Source organism: Hypanus sabinus, chromosome 15 (assembly GCF_030144855.1).
Source record: "Hypanus sabinus isolate sHypSab1 chromosome 15, sHypSab1.hap1, whole genome shotgun sequence".
Classification (NCBI taxonomy): Eukaryota; Metazoa; Chordata; class Chondrichthyes; order Myliobatiformes; family Dasyatidae; genus Hypanus; species Hypanus sabinus.
In genome coordinates this window covers 111,400-125,080 of record NC_082720.1, presented here as the reverse complement: position 1 = coordinate 125,080, position 13,681 = coordinate 111,400, and the positions used below count along the sequence as shown (strand labels likewise).

Here is a 13,681-nt window from a genome sequence, read left to right as displayed (position 1 = left end):
TGTGTTCCTTCATCTTACCCTTCATGAAGTCCACAATCAGCTCACTTGTCTTACTGACGTTGACTGCAAGGTTGTTGCTGCGACAACATTCCACTAATTGACATATCTTGCTCCTGTTCTCCCTCTCATCTCTGTCTGAGATTCTACAAACAATGATTGTATCATCAGCAAATTTATAGATGGTACTTGAGTTATGCCTAGTCATACAGTCATGGGTATAGAGAGAGTAGAGCAGTGGTCACTCCTGACGTACACCAGTGTTGATCGTCAGTGAGGAGATATTATCACCAATCAGCATAGATTGTGATCTTCAGGTTAGGACGTCGAGGATCAACTGCAGAGGGAGGAACGGAGGCCCAGGTTCTGTAACTTATCAATCAGGATTGTGGGAATGATAGTGTTAAATGCTGAGCTATAGTTGATGAACAGCATCCTGACATAGGTGTCGTATTGGCCAAGTGGTCTAAGGCCATGTGAAAAGCCTTTGAGATCGTGCCTGCCATTGACCTATTGTGATGACAGGCAAATTGCAGTGGGTCCAGGTCCTTGCTGAGGCATGAGTTTAGTCTAGTAATGACCAACGTCTCAAATCATTTCATCACTGTCGATGTGAGTGCTACTGGGCGATAGTCATTAAGGCAGCTCACATTATTCTTCTTAGGCACTGGTATAACTGTTGCCTTTTTGAAGCAAGTGGCAATTTCAACCCGTAGCAATGAGAGATTGAAACTGTCCTTGAAACTCCCACTGATTGGTTGGCACAAGTTTTCAGAGCCTTGACAGGTACTCCATCTGCCTTGGGAGAGTTCACTCTCTTTAAAGACAGCCTAACATCAGCCTCTGAGACAGAGATAACAGGGTGCAGCTGGGATCTTCACAGCTGTAGTTGTGTTCTCCCTTTCAAAGTGGGCATAGAAGGCGTTGAGTTCATCTAGTAGTGAAGCATCGCTGCCATTCGTGATTCTGGGTTTTGCTTTGTAGGAAATGTCTTGCGAGCCCTGCCAAAGTTGTACATCTGATGTCACCTCCAACCTCACTAAAAATTGTCTCTTCACCCTTGAAATAGCCCTCTGCAAGTCATACCTGGTTTTTTGATTCAGTCCTGGGTCGCCAGCCTTGAATGCCACAGATCTAGCCTTCAGCAAACGACATACCTCCTGATTCATTCACAGCTTTTGGTTTGGTAACAACTGCAGCATACTCATCCAAGTTCAAAGATGAATCCCTGAATATGGTCCAGTCCACCGATTTGAAACAGTCCTGTAAGCACTCCTGTACTTCCCTTGTCCATACCTTCTTGCATACTACTGCAGCTGCAGTATCCACTCTCTGCCTATAGAGTAGAAGTACAGCCAGGTGATCAGACTTCCCAAAGTGAGGGTGTGGAATAGCATAGTAGGCATCCTTGATGGTGGTGTAACAATGGTCTAGTGTGTTGTTTCCTCTGATATTGCCAGTGATCTGTTGATGGTAATTGTTTAGTGATTTTTTTCCAGACTGGCCTGGTTGAAATCCCCCAAAAGGTTTGTAATGCATTAGGGTGTTCTGTTTTGTGCATGTTGATCCTATTGCTCAGATCATCTAAAGCTTATTTGACATTGGCCTGAGGTGGAATGTATACCACTACCAAAATGATCACAGAAATCTCCAGTGTAGGTAAAATGGATGGTAATGAAAATAATTGATGTAAAGGTATTCCCACAAATGTGTTCCAGGATTCTTACCTAGGTAATGAGAGCAGGTCAGAAATTATTAACATCAACATGCAACTTGGCAAATATCTTTGCTTCAAGGTGGTTGAGGTTGTGAATTTAAGTGGAGGTCCTGGCAAGTTGCTGCAGAGAATTTTGTGGCTGGTACACACTATGTGCTTGCCTAACCACTAAGTATCATGCCCAATAATCAAAACTGAGACACCACCACTGAGCAACAGCATAGTAAACAGAGAAACCAGTAGGCCATCAGCACTTTGAGCCTACTCCATTAGTTTACCTGAAAACAGTTGATCATCCAAATTCAAGTGACCTCTTTCACTTTTCTCCACTTGAATTACTTCAACCATTAAGATTATATCTAACTCCTTCCTGAATATATTTAATGACTTTTATTTAATGCTATAAAGTCTACAGGTTCACCACTCTGGATGAAGATAATTGTTCTGATCTCAGTCTTGTGGATTTCCTTCCAATATCATCCCCATTTCTGGATTTCCTCACCATCAGGAAATATTAGTTTGTTTAGTCCCTTTCAGATTTTATAAGTTTCAATGATAAGAATGCTTTCTCACTCTTCTCAACTCTGGTCCTGTTCTCTTAATTCTCAAAACTCAACATTCAAAAGTTCAAAGTAAACTTATTATCAAAGTATATATATATCACCATATACCACCCTGATTCATTTTTTACAGGCATTCACAGTAAATAGAAACACAACAATCAATAAAAAACTGCATACAAGAGAGATGGACAAAGTTCAAAAGACAACGAACAGAGCTAATACAAAAAAAGAGGAAAAAAACATAATAATAATTTTAAAATAAGCAATAAATATTGAGAACACGAATTGTGGAGTCTTTAAAAGTGAGTCCATAAGTTGTGGAATCAGTTCAGCGTTGAAGTGATTAAAGTTATCTTTTCTGGTTCAAGAGCCTGATTGCTGATAAGTTAGCATCGTGAACCTTTGCTGAACTCTTTTCACAGCAAAGTTAGGGCCAAATGACCAAATTGTATGCTTGCAGCTGGACATCGCTGTTCCTGTACTCAATCTACTTGCTGTGATGCCTAGCATGACCTGCCTACTGAATAACCGGTTCCTATCACCACACTGGCGAATGGAGAATAATTGACCAAACTGCTTTATGTGAACAGCTCAAGCCTGGACAATTTTCCACCCATTGTAACAACACAAAAACAGCTTGACAGAAGTGAGCTACTTTTGTGGTCAATGTTAGGTAGACTTGATGCTGGTGGTGATCGGCTCTTTTGCTCTGCTCTCAACACCAACATGAAAGATTAGGTAAAAACTGAGGGAGTTTTTACTTTGTTTCTACATAGCTGAAAACAGTCATCTCCCAAGGAACTGACTATTTGAACAGTTAACCTTCACATCAACAAGACATAGCCCACAAAACCATTATACCTACCTGTGCCAATGAACAGCACAGCCGCATCTGGATGAACATGTGGACTTGCACAAGAACTAGTGTCTCTGCTGCCCTCAGCCTCATCCTCACTGTAGCAAATGAAAAGAAGTGTTAGCAGAAGTGCACAAACAGCCCTCCCTCAAAGAGACCCAGGGTGCAGCTCACCAACACAATAGTGCCTACTTCTCATTAACAGCAGGCCCCCACACCTCCAGACATGCCCCATCCATTTGTTCTCAAAATCTAAATAAGGCTTCTCATTGGTCAGTCCCTCAGGATCAAGGATGACCTGTACCCACTCTGTTCAGTGGGTTCTGAGATGTTGCTGAAGCTCGTACTGGAATCAGAGATGGTGCACCATGTGTGTGTGTGATTGCGTATCTGCGTAGGTGATGGTGCATATGCAGAGTGCGTGAAGGGGGGTGTTTGTGAAAGGGTGTATATGAGGGTGTGTGTGGGGGAAGGTATGTGAAGAGGGTGGATATGAAGGGGGTGCTGTGAGGTAGAGAGTAGGTGTGTCATGCAACTCTTTAGTGTTCAGCAGTTACCCTGAGCATTGACATGATCACTGCTGTTGGCCCAAACCGGAATCCATTAGACATCTGAGCAGAATTAGGCCATTTAGCCCATTGAATCTGCTCCGCCATTTCATCATGGCTGATCCCAGATCCTACTCAATCCTACAACTGCCTTCTCACCATATCCTTTGCTACCTTGACCAATCAGGAAGCTACCAACAGACATGGCCTCCACCGCAGTCTGTGGCAGTGTATTCCACACATTCACCATCCTCTGGCTAAAAAAATCACTTTTTAGTTTTGAGGCTGTGTCCTCTAGTTCTGGATAGCACCACCAACGGAAAAATCTCCACATCCACCCTATATAGTCCTTACAACATTCAGTAGGTTTCAATGCCGTCCCCCTGCATTCTTCTAAAATCCACTGAGTAAAGGTCCAAAGCTGCCAACCACTCCTCATATGTTAACCACTTCATTCCTGAAATCATCCTTGTGACCTTCCCCTGGATTCTCTCCAATGAGAACCCATCTATTCTGAGATATGGAGCTCAAAACTGCTGACAATACTCCAAGTGTGCCCTGATTAGTGTCTTATGAAACCTCAGCATTATCTCCTTGCCTTTATATCCTGTTTCCCTTGATATAAATGCCAACATTTCATTTGCCTTCTTTACCAGACTCAACTGGTAAATTAACCTTCTGAGAGTCTTGCACGGACTCCCCAAGTTCCTCTGAGCCTTCTCCCCATTTAGACAAGAGTCTGCACTATTGTTCCTTTGACCAAAATGCATTATCATACATTTCCCAACACTGTATTCCATCTGCCATCTTTTTACCCATTCTTCCAAATTGTCTAAGTCCTGCTGCAAACATATTGATTCCTCAGCAATACCTACCCCTCTACCTATCTTCATATCATCCGCAAACTTTGTCACAAAGCCAATTCCATTATCTAAATCATTGACAATGTAAAAAGTAGCGTTCCCAATATTCCCCCCTGAGGAACACCCCAAACACTGGCAGCCAACCAGAAATGGCATGCTTTATTCCCACTCATTGCCTCCTGCCTGTCAGCCATTCCTCTACCCACGCCAGTATGTTTCCTGTAACTCCATTGGAGTCTACCTTGTTAAATTGCCTCATGTGTGGCACTTTATCAAATGCCTTCTGAAAATCCAAGTACAAAGGGTAAATGAGATCCACCACCATTCCTTTGTCCATCCTGCTTATTACTTCCTTGAGTAATTCTAACAGATTTGTTAGGCAAGATTTCCCTTCACAGAAACCATGCTGACCTTGACTGATTTTATTATTAGTCTCCAAGTATCTCAAAACCTCATCCTTAATAACAGACTCCAACAATTTCCCAACCATTGAGGTTAGGCTAACTGGCCTATAATTTTTTTTCTTTTACCTTCCTTCCGAGAGTGGAGTGACATTTGCAATCTTCCAGTCCTCTGGGACCATGCCAGAATCAAGTGATTCTGAAAGATCATGAACAATGCATCCGTTTTCTCTTCAACAACCTTTCTCAGGACTCTGGGATGTAGTCCATCTGGCTCAGGTTGACTTATCCACCTTGAGAGTTTGCCTTGCACTTTTTCCTTTTAATAGTAATGGCACTCACTCCTACTCCGACAGTCACGCACCTCTAGCACACTGCTAGTGTCTTCTACAATGAAAACTGATGCGAAGTACCCATTAAGTTTATCAGCCATTTCTTTGTCCCCCATTACTACCTCACCAGCATTGTTTTCCAGTGGTCCAATATCAACTCTTACTCTTACTCTTTATGTAAGTGAAAAAACTTTTAATATCCTGCTTTATATTATTGGTTAGTCTGCCCTCTTATTTGTTCTTTTCCTTTCTTATAGTGTTTTTTTAGTTGTCTTTTGTTGGATTTTAAAAGCTTCTCAATCACAACCTCTCACTTACTTTTGCTACCTTATACGGCTTTTCCTTGGCTTTTTCTTTCTTTTTAAATCTTTTTATTGATGTTAAACAAACATAAATGAAACATTGAGTACAAAGAGCTTGAGAGTACATAATTAATAGGTTAAGGTATAAATACAAATAGTTGATAATCCATATATAATAACCTCCCAAACTCATAGTGGTTACAGAAAATCTAAAAAATAAGAAACCCACCCCCCAAAAAAAGCAAAAAAAACCTAACCAACATGGGCCACTGCATTACATCAAATATACACAGTAGCATCAATAACTCGACACCTCTATCCAAATAATTAAAGGTGATAAGAATAAGATTTAGGAAAAGTCAGTTTAACTCATATGAAAATGTTGAATAAATGGTCTCCAAGTTTCTTCAAATTTAACTGAAGGGTCGAAAACAACACTTCTAATTTTTTCTAAACTCAAACAAGAAATAGTTTGAGAAAACCACTGAAATATAGTTGGACGATTAATTTCTTTCCAGTTCAATAGGGTAGATTTTATAGCTATTAATATGACAAATGCAATCATCCGCCGGGTTGAGGGGGATAAACAGCTATTATCCACCATTGGTAAACCGAGAATTGCAGTAATAGGATGCAGTTGCAATTTGATGTTCAGAACTGCTGAAATAATACCAAAAATATCTTTCCAATAATTTTGCAAACAGGGGAAAGACCAAAACATGTGGGTCAATGAAGCAACTTCAGAGTGACATCTGTCACAGGTTGGATTAACATGAGAATAAAATCGAGCAAGTTTGTCCTTGGACATGTAAGCACTATGTACAACCTTAAATTGTATTAGGGCATGTTTGGCACAAATGGAAGAAGAATTAACTAATTGTAAAATTCTCCCACTGCTCTGTGGGCATAAGACAGTGAAGTTCTTTTTCCCATTCCTTCTTAATATTTTCTGATATTCCTGGCTGTACTTTCATGATCATATTGTAAATGATGGCTACTAAACCCTTCTGTCAAAGATTCAGAGCTAGAATTTTTTCTGTAATATCCACGGGACATAATTTTGGAAAAAAATGTAACATATTATTCAAGAAATTTCTAACTTGCAAGTATCTAAAAAAATGAGTTTTATGCAAATTATATTTATTAGACAGCTGTTCAAAGGACATAAAACTGTTATCTAAAAATAGATCACAAAAACATGTTATACCTTTTGTTTTCCATAACACAAAGGCTTGGTCCATAAAAGAGGGCTGGAAAAAAAAGTTATACAATAGGGCTTGATAAGATAAACTTATTCAAGCCAAAGAATTTACAAAATTGAAACCATATTCGTAACATATGTTTAACTATAGGATTAGTTATTTGTTTATTCAATTTAGACAAAGCAAAAGGAAGCAAAGATCCTAAAATAGAAAACAATGAAAAGTCTTGTACAGATTTACACTCCAAATTTACCCATTGAGGGCAAAGTACTATGACCGATTCTTGTGTCCAAAATATTAAATATCGAATATTAACTGCCCAGTAGTAAAATCTTAGGTTTGGCAAAGCCAAGCCACCTTCCTTCTTAGGTTTCTGTAAATATGTTTTACTTAATCTAGGATTTTTATTCTGCCACACATACGAGGATATTTTGAAGTCAATAATATCAAACAAAGATTTAGGAATAAAAATTGGTAATGCTTGAAATAGATATAAAAATTTGGGTAAAACTATCATCTTGATAGCATTAATTCGACCAACCAATGGCAAAGATAATGGAGACCACCTGATAATAGGTTGCTTGATTTGGTCAATTAAAGGTAAAAAGTTAACTTTAAATAAATCCTTGTTTCTTGGTAATTTTAATACCCAAGTAAGTAAAATTATCTGTAACAACTTTAAATGGTAAGTGTTTATAAATTGAAACTTGCATAATTAATGGCAATAATTCACTCTTATTAAAGTTCAGTTTGCAGCCAGAAAAACTACTAAACTGAGCAAGCAAGATTAAAATAACAGGAATAGATCTCTCAGGGTCAGATATCAGGCAGAGGATGGTGCTCGGAGAAGCTGTGCTGGAGGGGATGGTCATCGGCTCGGAGGTTCGACGGACTCGGCTTGCTTTCGGTGTGTGCTGCGTCTGCGAGGCTGGTTTCGACGGAGCTTCCATTGTGTGCTGCGTCTGTGAGGCTGAGTCGGGTGGCGCCGTGGAAGTCCATAGCGGGGGTATTCCCTTCCGCCGCCGGCGTGGGATGGCGAGTCTGTCGGGACCCTGGGGACTTGTGGGAACTGTGGTGATTTCTTTTGAACTTACAGTCCTTTAACATCTTGGACTATTTTTACTGTGCCCATAGTCAGCTTTTTATCAATTATGCTATTGTTTGCACCGCTGTAATTATGTGGTTTTGTGCAGGTATTGTAGCTTTAGTTTTTTGGTCTTGTTTTTGTCTGGTGGATTTGGAGCTCCTTTCCGGGAACGCACTAGACAGTAGCGCGATATTAATATGCAGCAGCCTCTCCGGACTCTGGATTGGGGATTGCCAAACATTACGTGGATTTTCTGGTGTAGTCTGTTTTGTCATGTGCTTTTGTGATATCATTCTGGGGGAACATTGTCTCATTTTTTAACTGCATTGCATTTGTGGTTTCTAAATGACAATAAACTGAACCTGAATATAGGAACAAATCATCAGCATATAATGATAACTTGTAACTCCCTTCCCTATGGGTAATACCAAAAATACTAGGTGATTCACGAATGGCAATGACTAAAGATTCCAAAGCAATGTCAAATAATAGAGGACTTAAAGGACAGCCCTGCCTCATACCACGGGACAACTGAAAAAAAGATCTTTGATTATTAGTAAGAACCGAAGCCAAAGGTTTATAATATATTAATTTAATCCACGATATAAATTTCAAGCTAAAATTAAAATTCTGCAGCGTACTAAATAAATATGGCCATTCAACTCTATCGAATGCTTTTTCAGCATCTAAGGAAATGACACATTCTGCTATTTTAGATGAAGCAGTATAAATTATATTAAATAATTTTCTAATGTTAAAGGATGAATAATGATTTTTAATAAATTTGGTCTGGTCTTCAGAGATAATTTGAGGTAATACATTTTCCAATCTCGTGGCCAAAATTTTGGTAAAAATCTTGGAATCCGCATTCAGCAAGGATATAGGCTGATAGGATGCACATTCAATAGGGTCTTTTAACTTTTTTAAGAATTAGAGAAATGGAGGCGTCATAAAAAGATTGTGGTAGTTTACCTACAGTTAACACATCTTTAAAAATTTTTACAAAGCCAAGGAGAAAGTATAGGAGAAAAGGATTTTAAAAATTCCACAGTATAACCATCCAGACCAGGAGCTTTACCTGAATTCATTGGATGTAGTGTATATGGATTTCAGCAAGGCATTTGATAAGGTACTCCATGCAAGGCTTATTGAGAAAATAAAAAGGCATGGGATCCAATTGGATATTGCTTTGTGGATCCAGAACTGGTCTGCACACAGAAGGCAAAGAGTGGTTGTAGATGGGTCATATTCTGCATGGAGGTCGGTCACCAGTGGAGTGCCTCAGGGATGTGTTCTGGGACCCTTACTCTCCGTGATTTTTATAAATGACCTGAATGAGGAAGTGGAGGGATGGGTTAGTAAGTATGCTGATGACACAAAGGTTGGAGGTGTTGTGGATAGTGTGGAGGGCTGTCAGAGGTTACAGCAGGACATTGACAGGATGCAAAACTGGGCTGAGAAGTGGCAGAAGCAGTTCAACCCAAATAAGTGTGAAGTGGATCATTTTGCTAGGTCAAATATGATGACAGAATATAGTATTAATGGTAAGACTCTTGGCAGTGTGGAGGGTCAGAGGGATGTTGAGGTCCGCATCCACAGGACACTCAAAGCAGCTGCACAGGTTGACTTGTGGTTAAGAAGGCGTACGGTGTATTGGCCTTCATCAGTTGTGGAATTGAATTTAGGAGCCGAGAGGTAATGTTGCAGCTATACAAGACCCTGGTTAGACCCCATTTGGAGTACTGTACTCAGTTTTGGTTGTCTCATTACAGGAAGGATGTGGAGGCCGTAGAAAGGGTGCAAAGGAGATTTACAAGGATGTTGCCTGGACTGGGGAGCATGCCTTATGAGAACAGGTTGAGTGAACTCGGCCTTTTTTCCTTGGTGCAATGGAGGATGACAGGTGACCTGATGGAAGTGTATAAGATGATGAGAGGCACGGATCGTTGTGGATAGCCAGAGGCTTTTTCCCAGGGCACAGGTTTAAGGTGCTACGGAGTAGGTACACAGATGTCAGGCGTAAGGTTTTTACTCAGAGAGTGAGTGCGTGGAATGGGTTGGCGGCAATGATGGTGGAGGCGAATACAATAGGGTCTTTTAAGAGACTTTTGGATAGGTAAATGGAGCTCAGAAATACAGGGCTATAGGTAAGCCTAGTACTTTGTAAGGTAGGGACATGTTCAGCACAACTTTGTGGGCCAAAGGGCCTGTATTGTGCTGTAGGTTTTCTATGTTTCTGTCCGAGCCGAGGGTCAGGCTGCTCTGCTCACTACTCTGCAACATTTACTCCACTCTTTGCTACACTGTGGCTCAAGCTATGGGCCTGCCCTGGCCTTTGTGTCTGCGAATCTACAATGTTTATTCTGCTCTGTGTTGAACTGAGGCTGAGGGCCTATTGACACCTTGTGTCTGAGGATTCACTTTTGTTCTGAATGCTATTTGTTTGCTTTTATTGTTTGCACGATTTGTTTTTTTCCCCTCTCCTTGCACATTGGGAGTTTGTTGGGTTTTTTTGAAATGGGTTTGTTTGTGCTTATTGTTTTGTGGCTGCCTGTAAGGAGATAAATCTCAAAGTTGTACTATGTATACATGAAGTTCCTCACCACACCTTCAGACGCAATGAGTGGTAACCTTGCTGTTTCTTTAGCGCTTGTCTGACTTACAAAGCCGAGTTGCTAGTTTGATGATCATGAGTGGAATTCATGTAAGCAGCCAGCCTGATTCCAAGCCAAGCAACAATATACAAAATGCTGGAGAAACTCAGAAAGCCAGGCAGCATCTGGGAAAAGACTATTCAACATTTCAGGCCAAAACCCTTTGGCAGAACTGGAGAAAAAAGCTGAGGAGAAGATTTAAAAGGTTGGTGGGGAGAAGAGAGAGAAACACAAGGTGATAGGTGAAACCTGAAGGAGGAAGGGATGAAGTAAAGAGCTGAGAAGTAAATTGGTAAAAGAGACAGAAGGCCATGGAAGAAAGAGGGAGGATCACCAGAGGTAGGGGATAGGTGAGCAAGGAGATGAGGTGAAAGAGGGAAAAGGGGAAATGGTGAAGGCAAGGGGGGGACTGGGGGCAGTACAGGAAGCTCGAGAAATTGATGTTCATGCCGTTTAGGTTGGAGGCTATCAAAACAAAATATAAGGTGTTGTTCTTCCAACCTAAGTGTGGCCTCATCAAAGCAGTGGAGGAGGCCATGGGTAGACAAATTGGAATGGGAATGGAAAGTGGAATTAAAATGGTTGACCACTGGGAGACAGAGCGTTCGTGCTCAAAGAAGTGGTCTCCCAACCTATGTCGGGTCTCAGCAATATACAGGAGGCCACATTGGGAGCACTGGAACCAAACTAGAGTAGTTGATTCCCCAACGGGCTCAACCACCGGCTACTCTAAAAAGCCGTTTCATAGGCATTCAAAGATTCAAAAACTTTATTGTCATTCTAACCGTACATCAGCTCTGCAGGGCAGAATGAAACAGCGTTTCCCAAGAGCAGTGCAATCACAACATAACAAATGCAACACTAAATAATAAACATAACAATAAATAGTAAAACACAACAGCCACATGTCAATTAAAAACAAGTAATAAGTGTCCAGTGCAAGTTAAAAGTGTCCAAAGCAGAATCAGGTAGAGCAGCTATTTAGCAGTTTAACTGTCTATGGGAGGAAGCTGTTTAGTAGCCTTGTGGTTTTAGCTTTGATGCTCCTGTAATGTTCACCTGATAGCAGAAGAACAAACAGTTCATGGAGAGGATGTGAGGGGTCTTTAATGATGTACCATGTCTTCTGGAGGCATCGACTCTGAAAGAGGTCTTGGACAGAAGGTAGGGAGACCCCAATAACCTTCTCTGCTCCCCTAACCACCCTCTGCAAGGCTTTTTTGTTGGCAGCACTGCAGCTGGAATACCAGGTTGTGATGCAAAAGGTCAGCACACTCTCTGTAGAATGTAGTTAAGATGTTAGTGGGGTGTGTTTAAGCTTCCTCAGAAAGTGCAATCTCTACTGGGCTCATTTCCCAATCCCAGTGGTGTTCCTGGACCAGGTGAGATTGTCTGAGATCTGCTTTTCATGGGTTAACCCTGGCAAGGGTCCTCCGTGTTTGCTCTGAATCAATGATTGGAGCCGGCTGGTCAGATGGTAAGAAGGGACTGGCTCTCCCCCTTGCTGTAGTGTTTGATGCTTCAAAGCGTACAAAGAATTTGTTAAGCCTGTTAGGAAGAGAGGCGTCACTGTCATCAGTTTTCTGCCTGATCTTGTCGTCCATCAGAGCTTTAATTCCCTGCCACATCCGTCTGGTGTCACCTGTGTCACAGAAGTGTCCATGTATTTTGCCCACGTAGGCCCTTTTCGCTTTCCTGATCCCTAGTGAAAGCGCAGACCTGGCTGAGCGAAGTGTACTCCTGTCCCCTGATCTGTAGGCTGTGTCACGGGCCTTCATTAGTGAACGCACCACTGTTGTTACCCTTGGCTTTTTATAACCATGTGCGGTGAAGGTTTTCATCACAATGACACCCTCCGTGCATTTGGCTATGTAGCTGATCAATGCCTCCGCATACTCCTCAATGTCTATATGGTCATCATAGGAGGCTGCTGTTTTGAATATGTTCCAGTCTGCGTGGAAAAAACAGTCTTGTAGTCCTGAGGCTGCTCCTTTTGGCCAGACCCTTATCTGTCTTTTCTCTGCTCTCACACGTTTAAGCAGTGGTTTATATGCTGGTGTTAACATGACAGATATGTGGTCGGTGGCCAAGATGGGGGCGGGGGGCTGCTTTGTATGCCTGTGGTGTGTTTGTATAAACCAAATTCCAGAAGTTCCCACTTTTGTGATCCAGCACCAACCTGATTTTTCTAATCTACCTGCATAAGGAAATCACCCATGACTATTGTAACATTGCCTTTTTGACATGCATTTTATATCTCCCATTGTAATTTGTAGACCACATCTTTACTACAGTTTGGAGGTCTGTATACGACTCCCATCAGGGTCTTCTTACCCTTGCAGCTCCTTAGTTCCACTCACAATGATTCTACACCTTCTGATCCTGTCACCTCTTCCTAATGATTTCATTTGTTTATAAACTAAAAGAGCTACGCTACCCCCTGTCTGCCTACCTGCCTGTCCTTTCCATACAATGCATATCCTTGGACGTTAAGCTCCCAGCTATAATATTCTTTCAGCCATGATTCATTGATGCTCACAATGTCATACCTGCCAATCTGTAACTGTGATACAAGTGAATTTATCTTATTCCATATACTCCACACATTCAAATACAAGACCTTGTCCTTTTCAATTTTGTCCACCCTTTACATTGCAAGTCTTCCTGTTGACTTCAATTTTGCCCTCACCGCTTCTTGCTAGCAGTCTCACTACACACTCTCTTATCCTCAGCACGATCTGTCCAGTTCCCATCATCCTGTCAAATTACCATAAATTCCAGTGTATAAGCTGAACCTCCCCCTGCACCCCCGTTTTCAAGGTTAAAAAAGTGACTTTTTCATGTTACCTTTGTATAAGCCGATCCCTTTTGTAGAGGTTTTTGATTTAACCAGAAAAGATCACAAGTTCTCACATGCCAGTACTCAACTTTGCCAGATCCAGAACCTGGAAACTTTGTGAACCAGTACTTGCTAAGAAAATAGGCCTACACATTGTAGAGCATTATAAGTGAATTCTTAATAAATAAATCAGGGAGGGAAGTTTTGGATTAGGTTCCCAATGGTAAAGAATCCTCTGAAATGTAACCCCCATGAAACCATTTAGTGCCCATCATAATCTCGCTGAAACTTAACACGGGGTGGCGGGATTAGTACGTGTA

At 41.3% G+C, this 13,681-nt stretch overlaps 1 protein-coding gene across 6 annotated transcripts in view; it reads right to left on the bottom strand.

Moving 5' to 3' along the window:
• uimc1 (ubiquitin interaction motif containing 1) overlaps positions 1-13,681 on the bottom strand; it is a 99,618-nt gene that overhangs the window by 65,255 nt on the left and 20,682 nt on the right. For all 6 annotated transcript variants that reach the window (XM_059989957.1, XM_059989958.1, XM_059989955.1 and 3 more), the window contains exon 3: positions 3,143-3,231. In XM_059989957.1, coding sequence (XP_059845940.1) covers positions 3,143-3,231 — 89 coding nt within the window. The remainder of the gene's footprint in view (positions 1-3,142; positions 3,232-13,681) is intronic.